Source organism: Oncorhynchus kisutch, linkage group LG14, assembly GCF_002021735.2.
Source record: "Oncorhynchus kisutch isolate 150728-3 linkage group LG14, Okis_V2, whole genome shotgun sequence".
NCBI classification, from domain to species: Eukaryota; Metazoa; Chordata; class Actinopteri; order Salmoniformes; family Salmonidae; genus Oncorhynchus; species Oncorhynchus kisutch.
The window spans coordinates 10,248,049-10,266,009 of NC_034187.2; the positions used below are offsets into that span (position 1 = coordinate 10,248,049).

The 17,961-nt window shown below is 45.4% G+C and overlaps 1 protein-coding gene across 1 annotated transcript; it reads left to right on the plus strand.

Moving 5' to 3' along the window:
- The first annotated feature begins 403 nt into the window (after positions 1 to 403).
- Positions 404 to 17,888, plus strand: LOC116353336 (protein eva-1 homolog A-like). The gene is made up of 4 exons (XM_031787770.1): positions 404 to 950; positions 14,888 to 15,195; positions 16,606 to 16,962; positions 17,079 to 17,888. The coding sequence occupies exons 2-4, from the start codon at positions 15,087 to 15,089 to the stop codon at positions 17,189 to 17,191; spliced, it is 579 nt and encodes a 192-aa protein (XP_031643630.1). The 5' UTR covers positions 404 to 950; positions 14,888 to 15,086; the 3' UTR covers positions 17,192 to 17,888.
- The last annotated feature ends 73 nt before the right edge of the window (positions 17,889 to 17,961 follow it).

Genomic DNA, 17,961 nt, shown 5'->3' on the forward strand with positions numbered 1-17,961 from the left:
TATGGACAGGATTATTCAATGAAGTGTTTGTTGACATTCATAGAGAGACTAATAGTTCTCAAGCATCAAACGTCTCAGTTAGATGTAAAATTGCGCGACTAAGACTTCCTTGGTAAAAACGTCAAAATCAATGACAGATTTCTTGATTTATCTGAGATGAATTCTGCCTATTTTGAGGAAGTGTTGCTGGGTATGTTGTTGCTACGGTGGCTCAAGAGACAAACTTTATATTGACGGGAAAAGTCAGGAGGCAAATTCCCAGTCAAAGCTGAATTAAATTCCCATGCCATACTCAAGCCTCCCTCTATTTCTCTGTCTCGTTCCCTCTCTTTCAACCTCACTTCATTGGTTCTCCAATCTTATTCGCTTGTCTCTCTTTTTCTCCATAGCCAAATCCAAAGCTCTACCCCCCACCACACCCTGTTTCTCTCTCTCCCTCTTTGTCTGTCTTTGTGCCACTGAGTTGCTCTCTCTGCTCAATGTAGTCAGGTTGGGTGGTAAGAGGGGAATGTATATAGCAGAGACGATGGGTCTTACAGAGTGTGGGAGATGAGAGTGTGAGGGTCTTTTAGGAACAAGAGTGCGGAGCACGAGTGTGTGTGTGTGTGTGAATATCCGTGGGGGTGAGCTTCTCCTGTGTCACATTCCAGCTTCCAGGGCTCGATCCCTGCCTGCTGAGAGACGGACCTGGAAAACTTTGGAAAATCATTATTGGAAAACTGTGATTGGAAGCTGGAAAGTCTATTAAAACTATCCCTTTTGTGACTTCATATTGTTGCTGTAGGAGTGACTCCCCCTCTGCTGCTGTTGTTTTTGAGTCTCTGGGCTTTGGATAGTGGTCTCACTGGAGCCGTGCTGATGCTCTCCGGATTACTACGGCCAGAGGGGAGAGAACATGGAACTTTAACCGTGTTTCGTTGGAAGGGATTTATAATCTGGATCATAGATATGTAAGTATGAACAGTACTAGAGTCTTTAGTCAACAAGCAACTACAGTCTTTTCTATATGTAAATATCATCCTTAATATAAATACATCTGGCTTTAGACTTAAACATAGCACTGCTAGCACCACAATGCTTGTTGGGTGTGATATTGGAAACGTCTTGGATAAATAGAAAAAGTTGTGCTGCCATGTTTATTGACCTTTGCAAAGCTTTTGACGGTGTTGATCATGGAACTCTGTTAAATCAGCTGTCTTCGATTGGATTGGGCGCTGATGTTTGCTTATGGTTCAATAATTATCTCCATGAAAGAACCCAAGTCATTTTTTATTTATTTTACCTTTATTTAACCAGGCAAGTCAGTTAAGAACACATTCTTATTTTCAATGACGGCCTGGGAACAGTGGGTTAACTGCCTGTTCAGGGGCAGAACGACAGATTTGTACCATGTCAGCTCGGGGGTTTGAACTCGCAACCTTCCGGTTACTAGTCCAACGCTCTAACCACTAGGCTACGCTGCCGCCCCAAGTCATCATTGCAGATGGTATCAAATCTGAGTTTCTAGCGTTTCAAAAAGGTGTCCCATAAGGCTCAGTACTATCTCCGTTATTGTTTTAACATCTATATTAACAACATAAATGACAAAATGAGATTAATTGTCAAATTAATTTATACTCTGATGTTACTGTGTTATACTCCATCGCTCCTACTATTGGCAAAGCATTTTCACATTTGAAATCCGATTTCTGGCACTTCAGAAGACACTTTCTGATCTTAAATTGGTGCTAAATGCTAACAAAACAACATATATTCTCTTCTCTAGACATCATTTGTTATCTACAGTTGCAAGAAAAGTATGTGAACCCTTTGGAATTACCTGGATTTCTGCATACATTTGTCAAAAAATGTGATCTGATCTTCCCCTAAGTCAAAACAATAGACAAAAACACTGTGCTAAAACGAATATATTGAATACATAATTTAACATTCACAGTGTAGGTTGGGAAAAGTATGCGAACCCCTAAGGCTAATGACTTCTCCAAAAGATAATTGGAGTCAGGAGTCAGCTAACCTGGAGTCAATGAGACGAGTTTGGAGATGTTGGTTAGAGCTGCCTTGCCAAATAAAAAACACATGAAGCATTGCCTGATGGGAACCATGCCTCGAACAAAAGAGATGTCAGAAGACCTAGGATTAAGAATGGTTGACTTGCATAAAGCTGGAAAGGGTTACAAAAGTATCTCTAAAAGTCTTGATGTTCATCAGTCCACTGTAAGACAAATTGTCTATAAATTGAGAAAGTTCAGCACTGTTGCTACTCTCCCAAGGAGTGGCCGTCCTGCAAAGATGACTGCAAGAGCACAGCGCAGAATGCTCAACGAGGTTAAGAAGAATTCTAGAGTGTCAGCTAAAGACTTACAGAAATCTCTGGAACATGCTAACATCTCTGTTGACGAGTCTACGATACGTAAAACACTAAACAAGAATGTTGTTCATGGGAGGACACCACGGAAGAAGCCACTGCTGTCCAAAAAACCCATTGCTGCATGTCTGAAGTTCGCAAAAGAGCACTTGATACTAAGGTCAGGGTGTGACACTCTGGTTTTAAAACTCACCACTGTTCCTTATATCTACAAGTAGGTTGGGTCTCTTTAACCGACAGAAGAGAGCAGTAGTTTGTAATTTATATATAAAGAGTTAATGCAAAAAAACACTTCCAATGTATCTGACATCTCTAATCTCTTATAGAATTACTAATTATAAAACTAGGTCAATGAATTACATTACACTTTCAGATCCCTCCCAGTTTCTACACAGATCGGAAAATGCGCCTTGAGTTATGCTGCACTTTACATAAATGAACAACTTACAAAAAACTCTTAGAATAGATGTTCCGCTCCCTCCTTAGGAAATAAAACAAAATCGATATCTGATCTGTTAAATGCTAATTGTGGATGTTTTTCTTAATGCGTATATATGTCTTTTATTTGTGCATATATGTGCTTTTTCTTTGTATTGAAAACAGGGCTCAGTGGATCTGCTGTATAAATAAAATGAATAATAATAATAATAATTGTTAACGTTAATGGTCCTTTAACGTTTCTGATGGATGAGTTGGAAATAGGACATACATGTGTGACATTGTGTGTGTGTGTGTGTGTCATTGTGTGTGTGTCATTGTGTGTGTGTCATTGTGTGTGTGTGTGTGTGTGTGTGTGACATTGTGTGTGTGTCATTGTGTGTGTGTCATTGTGTGTGTGTGTGTGTGTGTGTGTGTGTGTGTGTGTGTGTGTGTGTGTGTGTGTGTGTGTGTGTGTGTGTGTGTGTGTGTGTGTGTGTGTGTGTGTGTGACATTGTGTGTGTGTGTGTGACATTGTGTGTGTGTGTGTGTTTTAGGGTGTGTGTGTATGTGTGTCTGTGTGACATTGTGTGTGTATGTGTATGTATGTGTGTGTGTGTGTGTGTGTGTGTGTCTGTGTGTGTGTGTGTGTGTGTGTGTGTGTGTGTGTGTGTGTGTGTGTGTGTGTGTGTGTGTGTGTGTGTGTGTGTGTGTGTGTGTGTGTGTGTGTGTGTGTGAAATTGTGTGTGTGTGTGTTTGGGGGGGGGATGTTTGTGTGTATGTGTGTGTTTTAGGGTGTGTGTGGTATCTAGAGAAGCATAATAACAGCTTGTCCTCCTCATTCCACCACTGTCTGTGGGTTGGGCTGCAGGGTGTAGGAAACACACAGCCACTGGCACCAGCAAACAGTCCGTTTAATTAATTTATCAAAGGGGGGGGGGGGGGCTTCAGAAAGGCCTGATGCCTCATATCAGAGGGATCTCATGGGAGGATGAGAGGAATCAGTTGCAGTGAAAATATCCACTACTCTCACTCTCACTCTCAAATCTACAAACCTATATTATTTCCCTTTCTTACTCTCACTCTCCATCTTTGTCTGTATTCCCATTCGCTCTTTAAGCAGATTCATGATATGATAATGGGATACTTCAGGATTTTGGCAATGAACCCATTTATCTACTTCCCCAGAGCCAGATTAACTCGTGGATAACATTACTATGTCTCTGCGTTCAGTTTGAAGGAAGTTGCTATCTAGTGATAGCTCAATTGCTAACTAGCGTTAGTGCAATAACTGGCAGCCAATGACTGGAAGTCTATGGTAACTGCTAGCATGCTAGTAGATACCATAGACTTCCAGTCATTGCACTAACGCCAGTTAGCATTGGCAGGAGAAACTACCTCCCTCTTCCTTCATACTGGATGCAGACACATAAAAATGATATCCACAAGTTCATCTGATTCTGGGGAAGTAGATAAAGGGCTTCATTGCCAAAATCCCAAAGTATCCCTTTAAAAGCAGAAAGAGAGAAAAGGCCAATGTCACTATGCATCAGTTTCAGAGTCAACACAGGCATGCTTTTTGGGCTAAATTTGGTCTGGAACCTGGAGGCATGGTTTCTCTGGAATATTAAGGCCAGTGTGGTCAGAGCTCTGTGTGTGTGTGTGTGTGTGTGTGTCTGTGTCTGTGTGTGTGTGTGTTTTGTCATGATTCTGCACACACTGGTCAGAGTCATTCCAAAGTGGGGTAGGAGTTGAGCAGTGTAGGAAGCCCAGTTTAAAACAGCACAGGGACTCTGCACAACATTGGACTATTGTGCTGTAAGGCACTGTGTGTCTGTCTGTATACATCTTTGTGTTTTACCAAAGCGATAGGTTTTAGTCTGCAGAAAGAGAGTGGTGACTTGAAGAAGAAAACAGAGAGAAGGAGACATACAAACAGAAAGAGGAGAAAACTAATTAGAAGGAAAAGAAAGAAGAGTTCATGAACTGTTGAGTGTTTAGTCGAGTCGATCTAACTGTATCAGACTGTAATCCGTTTAGTTGAATGTTCTAACGAACTGTAACGATGTCTAACGAGCTGAAACCACCGTTAATTAACAAGGCGTGTGTGAGCCGAGTCTGACTCTTATAAAACTCACCTATCACATCAGCTCAGTTTGATTGATAAGGAAATCTGACAAACCATGCATAGATATTAGTAGATTTAATTTCACCTTCAGCTGATCTGTGATCAGTTTTCAGCTGATCTGGGCAGTTTCCAGCTGATCTGGGCAGTTTTCAGCTGATCTGCGCCTTTTCCAGCTGATCTGCGCCTTTTCCAGCTGATCTGGGCAGTTTTCAGCTGATCTGGTCAGTTTTCAGCTGATCTGTGGTCAGTTTTCAGCTGATCTGGTCAGTTTTCAGCTGATCTGTGGACAGTTCTCAGCTACGTTGTTCTCTTGTTCTCTCCTTTCTCTCTCTCCGTCCATCACAAAGCTGCATTCCTGGATTGTTTCACTGACACCTGTGTGTCACACACACACGCACGCACACACACACACACACACACACACACACACACACACACACACACACACACACAGGCCACGCAGAGCGATGGAGAAAGGAAGTGATATGGAAAGAGAAGGAGAGAGATTTTTAAAGGGTGGTGTTCAGCCTGAGATTGTGTTTTGTTTTTCTAATGAGGGTGAGAAGGTCAGCCCCCAGGAAGGAACACACACACAGACCCTACTCCCCGTCTCAACCCGCTGTGATACTGTGGTTGCATTTAGACAGGCAGCCCAATTCTGATCTTTAGTCTGTCTAAACGCAGTAGCCTACAGTCCCCTGTTCCTCATTTTTGGTACTGTCAGTATCATCTCCATGGAGGATAGATTAAAGACATGTTCTGGAACTTTGGCGACTACCAACTATTCTTTAAACCTCCCGCTTTGGGCTGAATGAGTCAACGTGTAGTTCATACGTGCTTAATCTATGAGCAGAATTACTGTTTTACTTCAATTAGCCACAAATTCTCTAGTTTGAAAGCGACTGTTTTTCTGGAAGCTGTGCTGCGCCATTTTCCCTACATTTTCCCCTCGTGGGCCAGCCTCCTTGAAATTCGAGTTCCAGCCAATCAGCTTTAGCCCTCGTCATTTCAAATCAAATCAAATGTTATTTGTCACATGTACCGAATACAACAGGTGTAGACTTTACAGTGAAATGCTGAATACTTACAAGCCCTTAACAAACTATGCAGTTTAAAAAAAAATACCTACAAATAATAAGAATAACAAATAAAAGTAACAAATAATTAAAGAGAAGAAGTAAGAAAAACAAATAATTAAGGCTATATACAGGGTGTACCGGTTAGTTGAGGTAGTATGTAGATGTAGGTAGAGTTATTAAAGTGACTATGCAGCTAGATAATAGCAGAGTAAAGGGGGGGGGGGCAATGCAAATAGTCTGGGTAGCCATTTGATTAGATGTTCAGGAGTCTTATGGCTAGGGGTAGAATCTGTTTAGAAGCCTCATGGACCTAGACTTGGTGCTCTGGTACCGCTTGTCATGCGGTAGCAGAGAGAACAGTCTATGACTAGAGTGACTGGAGTCTTTGACAATTTCTAGGGCCTTCCTCTGACACCGCCTGGTATAGAGGTCCTGGATGGCAGAAAGCTTGGCCCCGGTGATGTACTGGGCCATATGCACTACCCTCTGTAGTGCCTTGCGGTCGGAGGTCGAGCAGTTGCCATACCAGGCAGTGATGCAACCCATCAGGATGCTCTCGATGGTGCAGCTGTAAAATCTTTTGAAGATCTAAGGACCCATGTCAAATCTTTTCAGTCTCCTGAGGGGGAATAGGTTTTGTCGTGCCCTCTTCACGACTGTCTTGGTGTGCTTGGACCATGTTAGTTTGTTGGGGATGTGGACACCAAGGAACTTGAAGCTCTCAACCTGCTCCACTACAGCCTCGTCGATGATAATGGGGGCGTGCTCGGTCCACCTTTTCCTGTAGTCCGCAATCATCTCCTTTGTCTTGATCACGTTGAGGGAGAGGTTGTTGTCCTGTCACTACACAGCCAGGTCTCTGACTTCCTCCCTATAGGCTGTCTCGTCATTGTCGGTGATCAGGCCTGCCACTGTTGTGTCATCGGCAAATAGGGAGTACAGGAGAGGACTGAGCACGCACCCCTGAGGCGCCCCAATGTTGAGGATCAGCGTGGCGGATGTGTCATCGGCAAACAGGGAGTACAGGAGGGGACTGAGCATGCACCCCTGAGGGGCCCCAATGTTGAGGATCAGCGTGGCAGATGTATTCTTACCTACCTTTACCACCTGGGGGCGGCCCGTCAGGAAGTCCAGGATCCAGTACCCGAGGGAGGTGTTTAGTCCCAGGATCCTAAGCTTAGTGATGAGCTTTGAGGGCACTATGGTGTTGAACGCTGAGCTGTAGTCGATGAATATCATTCTCACATATGTGTTCCTTTTGTTTAGGTGGGAATGGGCAGTGTGGAGTGCAATAGAGATTGCATAATCTGTGGATTTGTCAGGGCGGTATGCAAATTGGAGTGGGTCTAGGGTTTCTGGGACAATGATGTTGATGTGAGCCATGACCAGCCTTTCAAAGCACTCCATGTTATTTTCTTAACATACCCACTGTTTACATAGACAGCCCAATTTGCCTGAATCATGCTTTCCACCCTGCATTGGATGATGTGGTGTTTTCACAGTGGAGGGAGAAGGGGCTCACAACAATTGGTAATCTATACATAGATGGTTAGTTAGCTTCATTTCAACAATTACAGGGAAAGTTCAACATGCCAACAACAATTTTTTTCAGATATCTCCAAATCAGGAATTTCATAAGGACACATATCCCACAGTGTGGCATGAAGCCAAATAGTCCTACATTAGATAGCTTGATCCTTGTCAAACCCCATTCAAAAGGGTCGGTCTCTAGACTGTATGATGTGCTACAGGCCCACATAGAGGTATCCACAGACACCATTAAAAGGGCTTGGGAACAAGAACTTGGTTCAGAAATCTCAGATGAGGACTGGGTAGAAGCTCTCAGATGAGGACTGGGTAGAACCTCTCAGATGAGGACTGGGTAGAACCTCTCAGATGAGGACTGGGTAGAAGCTCTCAGATGAGGACTGGGTAGAACCTCTCAGATGAGGACTGGGTAGAACCTCTCAGATGAGGACTGGGTAGAAGCTCTCAGATGAGGACTGGGTAGAAGCTCTCAGATGAGGAATGGGTAGAAGCTCTCAGATGAGGACTGGGTAGAAGCTCTCAGATGAGGACTGGGTAGAAGCTCTCAGATGAGGAATGGGTAGAAGCTCTCAGATGAGGACTGGGTACAACCTCTCAGATGAGGACTGGGTAGAAGCTCTCAGATGAGGACTGGGTAGAAGCTCTCAGATGAGGACTGGGTAGAACCTCTCAGATGAGGACTGGGTAGAAGCTCTCAGATGAGGACTGGGTAGAAGCTCTCAGATGAGGACTGGGTAGAAGCTCTCAGATGAGGACTGGGTAGAAGCTCTCAGATGAGGAATGGGTAGAAGCTCTCAGATGAGGACTGGGTAGAAGCTCTCAGATGAGGACTGGGTAGAAGCTCTCAGATGAGGAATGGGTAGAAGCTCTCAGATGAGGACTGGGTAGAAGCTCTCAGATGAGGACTGGGTAGAAGCTCTCAGATGAGGACTGGGTAGAAGCTCTCAGATGAGGACTGGGTAGAACCTCTCAGATGAGGACTGGGTAGAAGCTCTCAGATGAGGACTGGGTAGAACCTCTCAGATGAGGACTGGGTAGAAGCTCTCAGATGAGGACTGGGTAGAAGCTCTCAGATGAGGACTGGGTAGAACCTCTCAGATGAGGACTGGGTAGAAGCTCTCAGATGAGGACTGGGTAGAAGCTCTCAGGAATATAAACCACAGTTCAGTGAATGACAGGATGTAGTTTTATTTTGTGTATGTGTGAGTTAAGTTTTGCCCTCTACATTGGCCATCCCATTCAACAGGACAATGAATGTCAATGTTTTGTATTGCTGTCTTTTTTAATACATTTTTTTATTGGAAAATAATAAACATATTATAAAAAATAAACCAAATAAAAACCGCTGGCACAGCGTCCATAACACGTCCACACACATAACAGCAGAGAGCCGTCCATAACACGTCCACACACATAACAGTAGAGAGCCGTCCATAACACGTCCACACACATAACAGCAGAGAGCCGTCCATAACACGTCCACACACATAACAGCAGAGAGCCGTCCATAACACGTCCACACACATAACAGCAGAGAGCCGTCCATAACACGTCCACACACATAACAGCAGAGAGCCGTCCATAACACGTCCACACACATAACAGCAGAGAGCCGTCCATAACACGTCCACACACATAACAGCAGAGAGCCGTCCATAACACGTCCACACACATAACAGCAGAGAGCCGTCCATAACACGTCCACACACATAACAGCAGAGAGCCGTCCATAACACGTCCACACACATAACAGCAGAGAGCCGTCCATAACACGTCCACACACATAACAGCAGAGAGCCGTCCATAACACGTCCACACACATAACAGTAGAGAGCCGTCCATAACACGTCCACACACATAACAGTAGAGAGCCGTCCATAACACGTCCACACACATAACAGCAGAGAGCCGTCCATAACACGTCCACACACATACCAGTAGAGAGCCGTCCATAACAAGTCCACACACATAACAGCAGAGAGCCGTCCATAACACGTCCACACACATAACAGCAGAGAGCCGTCCATAACACGTCCACACACATAACAGCAGAGAGCCGTCCATAACACGTCCACACACATAACAGTAGAGAGCCGTCCATAACACGTCCACACACATAACAGCAGAGAGCCGTCCATAACAAGTCCACACACATAACAGCAGAGAGCCGTCCATAACAAGTCCACACACATAACAGTAGAGAGCCGTCCATAACACGTCCACACACATAACAGCAGAGAGCCGTCCATAACACGTCCACACACATACATACTATATATATTTTATATGTCCAATAAATGTTAACTTCACATGAAAAGAGTCATGTGTAGAAACTGATTCTTGTGGACTTGTTATGGACGGCTCTCTACTGTTATGGACGGCTCTCTGCTGTTATGTGTGTGGACTTGTTATGGACGGCTCTCTACTGTTATGTGTGTGGACTTGTTATGGACGGCTCTCTGCTGTTATGTGTGTGGACTTGTTATGGACGGCTCTCTGCTGTTATGTGTGTGGACTTGTTATGGACGGCTCTCTACTGTTATGTGTGTGGACTTGTTATGGACGGCTCTCTGCTGTTATGTGTGTGGACTTGTTATGGACGGCTCTCTACTGTTATGTGTGTGGACTTGTTATGGACGGCTCTCTGCTGTTATGTGTGTGGACTTGTTATGGACGGCTCTCTACTGTTATGTGTGTGGACTTGTTATGGACGGCTCTCTACTGTTATGTGTGTGGACTTGTTATGGACGGCTCTCTGCTGTTATGTGTGTGGACTTGTTATGGACGGCTCTCTGCTGTTATGTGTGTGGACTTGTTATGGACGGCTCTCTACTGTTATGTGTGTGGACTTGTTATGGACGGCTCTCTGCTGTTATGTGTGTGGACTTGTTATGGACGGCTCTCTACTGTTATGTGTGTGGACTTGTTATGGACGGCTCTCTGCTGTTATGTGTGTGGACTTGTTATGGACGGCTCTCTACTGTTATGTGTGTGGACTTGTTATGGACGGCTCTCTACTGTTATGTGTGTGGACTTGTTATGGACGGCTCTCTGCTGTTATGTGTGTGGACTTGTTATGGACGGCTCTCTGCTGTTATGTGTGTGGACTTGTTATGGACGGCTCTCTACTGTTATGTGTGTGGACTTGTTATGGACGGCTCTCTGCTGTTATGTGTGTGGACTTGTTATGGACGGCTCTCTACTGTTATGTGTGTGGACTTGTTATGGACGGCTCTCTGCTGTTATGTGTGTGGACTTGTTATGGACGGCTCTCTACTGTTATGTGTGTGGACTTGTTATGGACGGCTCTCTGCTGTTATGTGTGTGGACTTGTTATGGACGGCTCTCTGCTGTTATGTGTGTGGACTTGTTATGGACGGCTCTCTACTGTTATGTGTGTGGACTTGTTATGGACGGCTCTCTGCTGTTATGTGTGTGGACTTGTTATGGACGGCTCTCTACTGTTATGTGTGTGGACTTGTTATGGACGGCTCTCTGCTGTTATGTGTGTGGACTTGTTATGGACGGCTCTCTGCTGTTATGTGTGTGGACTTGTTATGGACGGCTCTCTGCTGTTATGTGTGTGGACTTGTTATGGACGGCTCTCTACTGTTATGTGTGTGGACTTGTTATGGACGGCTCTCTACTGTTATGTGTGTGGACTTGTTATGGACGGCTCTCTACTGTTATGTGTGTGGACTTGTTATGGACGGCTCTCTACTGTTATGTGTGTGGACTTGTTATGGACGGCTCTCTACTGTGCCAGCGGCTTGTCATAGGGAATCCTCGTTCCTACACTAGTAAGAGCTGTATCTCCTCTCACATGTGCTGCCAAGCTGGGTCATCGGCCTCTCTGTGGATTTGTGACTAGACATGTGAATGACCCTTGACTGCAGCCTTTGAGTCTTGCTTCTGGATTGTGTTGGATCTTGAATATCACCGAACACCGGATGTGTGGCCATCCTCACATGTTATTTAATGAACAGGATGAGATCAAGGAGTCTAGCACGCCTGCCATGACGCTCCTGTAACTCACAAGCAGCTGACCTCCACCTGTCCCTGAGCTTGTAGGGTAGATTCAGGATACAATTGGCTCAGCGTGGTCCGGGTTAGGGTTTGGCCGGGTTAGGGTTTTGCCGGGTTAGGCCGTCAATATAAACTGACTTGCCTAGTTAAATAAAATAAAAAATAAAAAATACTTGTAACCCACCGATGGTCTCCATGGAAATGAAAAATAAATCAAATAAAAATGATGTTTTATAAGCTGGAGGCCAGATCCATCTCTTCCATATCTCCCATTGCATTACAACAACCTCTGAGGTATAACGCATAGGCGTGTAATGCCATGTGGTCTTTTGATTTTATTGCTAGGCCAGCTAAAAGCCTTCTCCTTGTATGCCTTGGCAATCTTGTATTCGTTACCATAGATCTCCTGTAATAAGCCTTTCTGATAGCCCTTGTCCTAACTAGCTCTCGAGCCTGCCCTCTGGTGTACTGTTTGAGGAAGTGCAGTTTCTCCTGGCTAGTTTGGGCTCTATTCTCTGTACCATGTTCAAATGACTGAATGAAAGATCTGTACTGCAAAATGTCACCATCAAAAACACTAGTCTCTCTGGGTGGTGGAAAGATGTTGGTGTTTGACTAACATAGCAGTCTTTGGAGATGAGAGGGTTTTCTTGTGAAATGTCCTGAAAGTCTTGGCTGTTTTCCCCGTAGTCGGTCAGCACAGAGGGACCTTGTCCTGTATAGACTGGCAGACTTGGGTTAGAGTCTGGTGGTGCAGCAGTGTTCTCTCTATGAGCGGCTGTCTGAATCCCACTGTGTCCTGACAGTTCAGATTGAGCTGAAACACTGGGAGCCTGGGCTGGTTGAATGTCAATGTGCTCAATGACTTGGGGTCCTTCTTTGAGATGCACACTTGGTGCATGTCTGGCTGAAGTGCCCCTCTTCCCTGTGTGAAATTCAAGGTCTGAGATCCTGTATCTCCCTGCCATTTCCTCAAAGTCGTCATTCTATTGTTGTTGAGTTGGCATTTCTTTCTTCCCCTGCAGATGTCAAGACCGTGACCTTTGCAGAGGCAGCTGCTATTTCAATTTACAGCTCAAATCTCCCTGTTTTCCTCCGTCTTTTGTTGGTTTAATTCCTCCTCCTCGTCCTCTAGATGGGTTTAATTAATCCTCCTCGTCCTCTAGATGGGTTTAATTAATCCTCCTCGTCCTCTAGATGGGTTTAATTAATCCTCCTCGTCCTCTAGATGGGTTTAATTCCTCCTCCTCGTCCTCTAGATGGGTTTAATTCCTCCTCCTCGTCCTCTAGATGGGTTTAATTAATCCTCCTCGTCCTCTAGATGGGTTTAATTAATCCTCCTCGTCCTCTAGATGGGTTTAATTAATCCTCCTCGTCCTCTAGATGGGTTTAATTCCTCCTCCTCGTCCTCTAGATGGGTTTAATTAATCCTCCTCGTCCTCTAGATGGGTTTAATTAATCCTCCTCGTCCTCTAGATGGGTTTAATTAATCCTCCTCGTCCTCTAGATGGGTTTAATTAATCCTCCTCGTCCTCTAGATGGGTTTAATTAATCCTCCTCGTCCTCTAGATGGGTTTAATTAATCCTCCTCGTCCTCTAGATGGGTTTAATTAATCCTCCTCGTCCCCTAGATGGGTTTAATTCCTCGTCCTCTAGATGGGTTTCATTAATCCTCCTCGTCCTCTAGATGGGTTTAATTCCTCGTCCTCTAGATGGGTTTAATTCCTCGTCCTCTAGATGGGTTTAATTCCTCCTCCTCCTCTAGATGGGTTTAATTCCTCCTCCCCATTCTCTAGATGGGTTTAATTAATCGTCCTCGTCCTCTAGATGGGTTTAATTCCTCCTCCCCATCCTCTAGATGGGTTTAATTCCTCCTCCTCGTCTTCTAAATGTGTGTAATTCCTCCTCCTCTAGATGGGTTTAATTGCTCCTCGTCTTCTAAATGGGTTTAATTCCTCCTCCTCGTCTTCTAAATGTGTGTAATTCCTCCTCCTCTAAATGGGTTTAATTCCTCCTCCTCCTCCTCTAGATGGGTTTAATTCCACCTCCTGTAGGAGGGAAGAGAACGAGAGGTGGAGACGGGGAATGGATGAGAAGGAGAATGTGGGGAGAGGGGGAAAAGAAGGAGAAAGTGGGGGGAAGGGGAGAGGGGGGACGGAAGAGAAGGAGAAAGTGGGGGGAAGGGGAGAGGGGGGACGGAAGAGAAGGAGAAAGTGGGGGGAAGGGGAGAGGGGTGACGGAAGAGAAGGAGAAAGTGGGGGGAAGGGGAGAGGGGGAATGGAAGAGGGGGAGAAAGTAGGGGGAAGGGGAGAGGGGGAGAAAGTGGGGGGAAGGGGAGAGGGGGAATGGAAGAGGGGGAGAAAGTGGGGGAAGGGGAGAGTGGGAATGGAAGAGGGGGAGAAAGTGGGGGGAAGGGGAGAGGGGGAATGGAAGAGAATGCGCATGTGGTCCAAGGAACCAGGCTTGCCAAACCATGAAAGCAGTGCTGCCTCGTTATGTTCACAATCTGTCTTTTATGATGTTTTTCTCTGACATATTTCTTCCCTTCACTAAATACTCTCTTTGTGTCATCTCCTTCTGATCAGGGAAACGACACTGGGTTTGGGTAAAAGCTGAGTGGTATTTCTGGGGTAAATCACTGTGTGACTTTGAGAGAACGTTTAGTGGTAGGACTTCCAATTACAGAACGTTTTTTTAGCTTTATTGACTACATACAGATGAAGGATCTTAATTTGACCCTGCATCTCACAGCAGGAAGATAATCCTGCAGCATCAGGAAATGTGAATTATTATGTTGATTATAATTTATTGACATTTTTTGTAGGGGTTGATCCTACATCTGTGACTCTATTGGAATGTTTTCAGGGGAAAAATGGAAACCAATGATTGGGGGGTATTCTACAAGTTTTCCTATGAGCACTCTGTAATTTTCTCTAGCTTCGTCAGACAGCCCCATAGTCACCCAGAGCCATCAGGGTAGGAGACAGGGTTCATCGCTGGTTCGATGTTTATGTGACACTTTGATTGAACATGTGGCTAACGAGGAGACAGCAGGATGCAATCATTTCTCAGACTTTCTCGTAAATTATGCAAGAATTATGAAATCATCTAGAATTATCGGACTTTGTCACTCACTACTCTCTTTTACTCACTACTCTCTTTTACTCACTTCTCTCTTTTACTCTCTCTCTCTCTCTCTCTCTCTCTCTCTCCCTCTCTCTCTCTCTCTATCTCTCTCTCTCTCCCTCTCTCTCCCTCTCTCTCTCTCTCTCTCTCTCTCTCTCTCTCTCTCTCTCTCTCTCTCTTTCTGTTTGAACCTTACAGTGACAGAGAAGACTGCTGTCCTGTTCTCGGCTGACAGAAGAGAGAACCCAATACAGACTTTATGGAAGGGGGTAGCCAGAAATTGTTTCCATAAAACCATACAGAATTGAAGACCACAGTCAGCCAAGTCTGACTTATACACAGAAGATATGAACCTTGGCCTCTCTCATGCCAGAGAGAGACAGTTAGTGACATCATCATGAATGCCCCGCCCACAGGAAGCCCCAGCCAAAATATGGAGGTGAAGGTGGTCTCCCAGGAGATGGCTTTGTTTAGCAACGCCCTGGCAGCCTACACCTTCATAGCAGGTAAACAGTGACTGAAACATCAGGTGTTATTGTTGAACTGTTTGAATATTTGTTGTTACAAATGATGATAGAAAAACATGTTCAGGTGTCTGTCAGTGTAACCTGGATAAAGAAATAAATCACTCTTTCTCTTTTATTTTCTGCTCTCAATCTGTCTGTCTCTCTGTCTCTCTCTCTCTCTCTCTCTCTCTCTCTCTCTCTCTCTCTCTCTGTCTCTCTTTCTCTCTCTCTGTCTCTCTCTCTCTCTCTCTCTCTCTCTCTCTCTCTCTCTCTCTCTCTCTCTCTGTCTCTCTTTCTCTCTCTCTGTCTCTCTGTCTCTCTTCTCTCTGTCTCTCTCTCTCTGTCTCTCTGTCTCTCTGTCTCTCTGTCTCTCTCTCTCTCTGTCTCTCTGTCTCTCTCTCTCTCTGTCTCTCTGTCTCTCTTTCTCTCTCTCTGTCTCTCTCTCTCTCTGTCTCTCTTTCTCGCTTTCTCTCTCTGTCTCTCTGTCTCTCTGTCTCTCTCTCTCTCTGTCTCTCTTTCTCTCTCTCTGTCTCTCTCTCTCTCTCTCTCTGTCTCTCTTTCTCTCTCTCTCTCTCTCTCTCTCTCTCTCTCTGTCTCTCTCTCTCTCTGTCTCTCTCTGTCTCTCTGTCTCTCTTTCTCTCTCTCTCCTCCCTCTCTCTGTCTCTCTTTCTCTCTCTCTCCTCCCTCTCTCTGTCTCTCTTTCTCTCTCTCTCCTCCCTCTCTCTGTCTCTCTTTCTCTCTCTCTCCTCCCTCTCTCTGTCTCTCTTTCTCTCTCTCTCTCTGTCTCTCTTTCTCTCTCTCTCCTCCCTCTCTCTGTCTCTCTTTCTCTCTCTCTCCTCCCTCTCTCTGTCTCTCTGTCTCTCTGTCTCTCTGTCTCTCTCTCTCTCTGTCTCTCTTTCTTCTCTCTGTCTCTCTCTCTCTCTGTCTCTCTTTCTCTCTCTCTCTCTCTCTCTCTGTCTCTCTCTCTCTCTGTCTCTCTCTGTCTCTCTGTCTCTCTTTCTCTCTCTCTCCTCCCTCTCTCTGTCTCTCTTTCTCTCTCTCTCCTCCCTCTCTCTGTCTCTCTTTCTCTCTCTCTCTCTCTCTGTCTCTCTTTCTCTCTCTCTCTCTCTCTCTCTGTCTCTCTCTCTCTGTCTCTCTCTGTCTCTCTGTCTCTCTTTCTCTCTCTCTCCTCCCTCTCTCTGTCTCTCTTTCTCTCTCTCTCCTCCCTCTCTCTGTCTCTCTTTCTCTCTCTCTCTCTCTCTGTCTCTCTTTCTCTCTCTCTCCTCCCTCTCTCTGTCTCTCTTTCTCTCTCTCTCCTCCTCTCTTTCTCTCCTCTTTCTCTCTCTCTCTCTCCTCTCCTCCCCCCCCTCTCTCTCTCTCTCTCACCCTCCTCCTCTCTCTCTCCCTCCTCCCCTCTCTCTCTCGTCTCAGACCAGCCTGAGCGAGTAACTCTGGTGTTTGTTAGTGGTGTGTGTGTGGGTCTCCTCCTCACCCTCTGTGCCCTCGTGGTCCAGATACACTGTCGCACTGACTGTCACTACAGTAACCGACGACGACATCACCATCAGCATAGCAACAGGCATCACCACCATCACCATGGGGACCATCCCTGTCACCACCATCCCCAACCTGGCAACCCTAACACAAGCAATCCCGGCGTAACCACAGAGACGAGCAGAGACAGCGAATCAGTGGAGTGGGACGACGGGACTTCTGACCTATCGGCTCGACGACGGAGGCGATTTGAGAGAACGCTGCTGCACACTAGCATGTTCACATCCATAGAAGGTAAACACACACACACTATGTTGGAAACTCTTAAGTACTTTGTGTTTTTTTTATGGTTAAGTACACAATGCATTATTTAATTAATGTTGTTGGTTTGGTTGTGTTTTGGTCTGTAGAGTTGGAGCGAGCTCAGAGGGTTGAGGAGAGAGAGAGGATCATACAAGAGATCTGGATGAACGGACATCCCGACGTCAACACTGTCACACGCAGCCTCAACCGATACTACTGACAGGGACAGAGAAAACAGGGCGAAAAAAAGATGGATAGACAGACAAACGGACAAAGAGGAAGGATAATATACACTTTTGGACAGGGTCGCATCGAGAGGCTCATGAAGCACAGGTGTGGACAGGACTGTTAGCCAGGGTGAGTGGGTACAATGACACTGGGCCACAGAACCATGGGTGTGTCTGAGAACACCAGACTGATGTCACGACAGGTTATGAACCCGGGTCCCCCATTGGAGAAACCAACGTCTTGTCCATTAGACCAAGAGGAAATGACCAAGAGCAACCATGAACCTGACTCCATTACACTTAACCCACAGCTTTTAGATCTGTGATGAGGAGAATGCCTCCTGATTGTGGACCAGGATGGTTCCTCCGGGGTCAGACCCTTTTCAAATACTGAGGTGGATGATGTCACCACCTAGTGGACACCATCCCCATCACCGTTGACAAAGACACACAATTCACCTCTGTGGAAAACTCTGATTTCCTAGCCGAACGTACCGCACTACGTTGTACCTGACTGGCACGGTCATACACAGCACGGTTCACTACCAGGACAAGGAACACAGAGAAAACCTGTTAACTAAAACATTTCATGTTTGCCTTCACTCAATCTTAATGTGTATTTAATTGATCCACTCTTGTCTTTTGTAAATAAATTCATTTTTATCAAATAGAAAAACTTTGTTTGTTTGTCTCGGGGATGCTTTGTTTGTTTGTCTCGGGGATGCTTTGTTTGTTTGTCTCGGGGATGCTTTGTTTGTTTGTC

Excerpts from the sequence above, each read along its gene's own strand:
- LOC116353336 (XM_031787770.1), top strand. The coding sequence starts at position 15,087 with ATGAATGCCCCGCCCACAGGAAGCCCCAGCCAAAATATGGAGGTGAAG. Across the intron at positions 15,196-16,605 it reads AGCCTACACCTTCATAGCAG|ACCAGCCTGAGCGAGTAACT; the intron begins GTAAACAGTGAC and ends CTCTCGTCTCAG. Across the intron at positions 16,963-17,078 it reads CATGTTCACATCCATAGAAG|AGTTGGAGCGAGCTCAGAGG; the intron begins GTAAACACACAC and ends TTTGGTCTGTAG.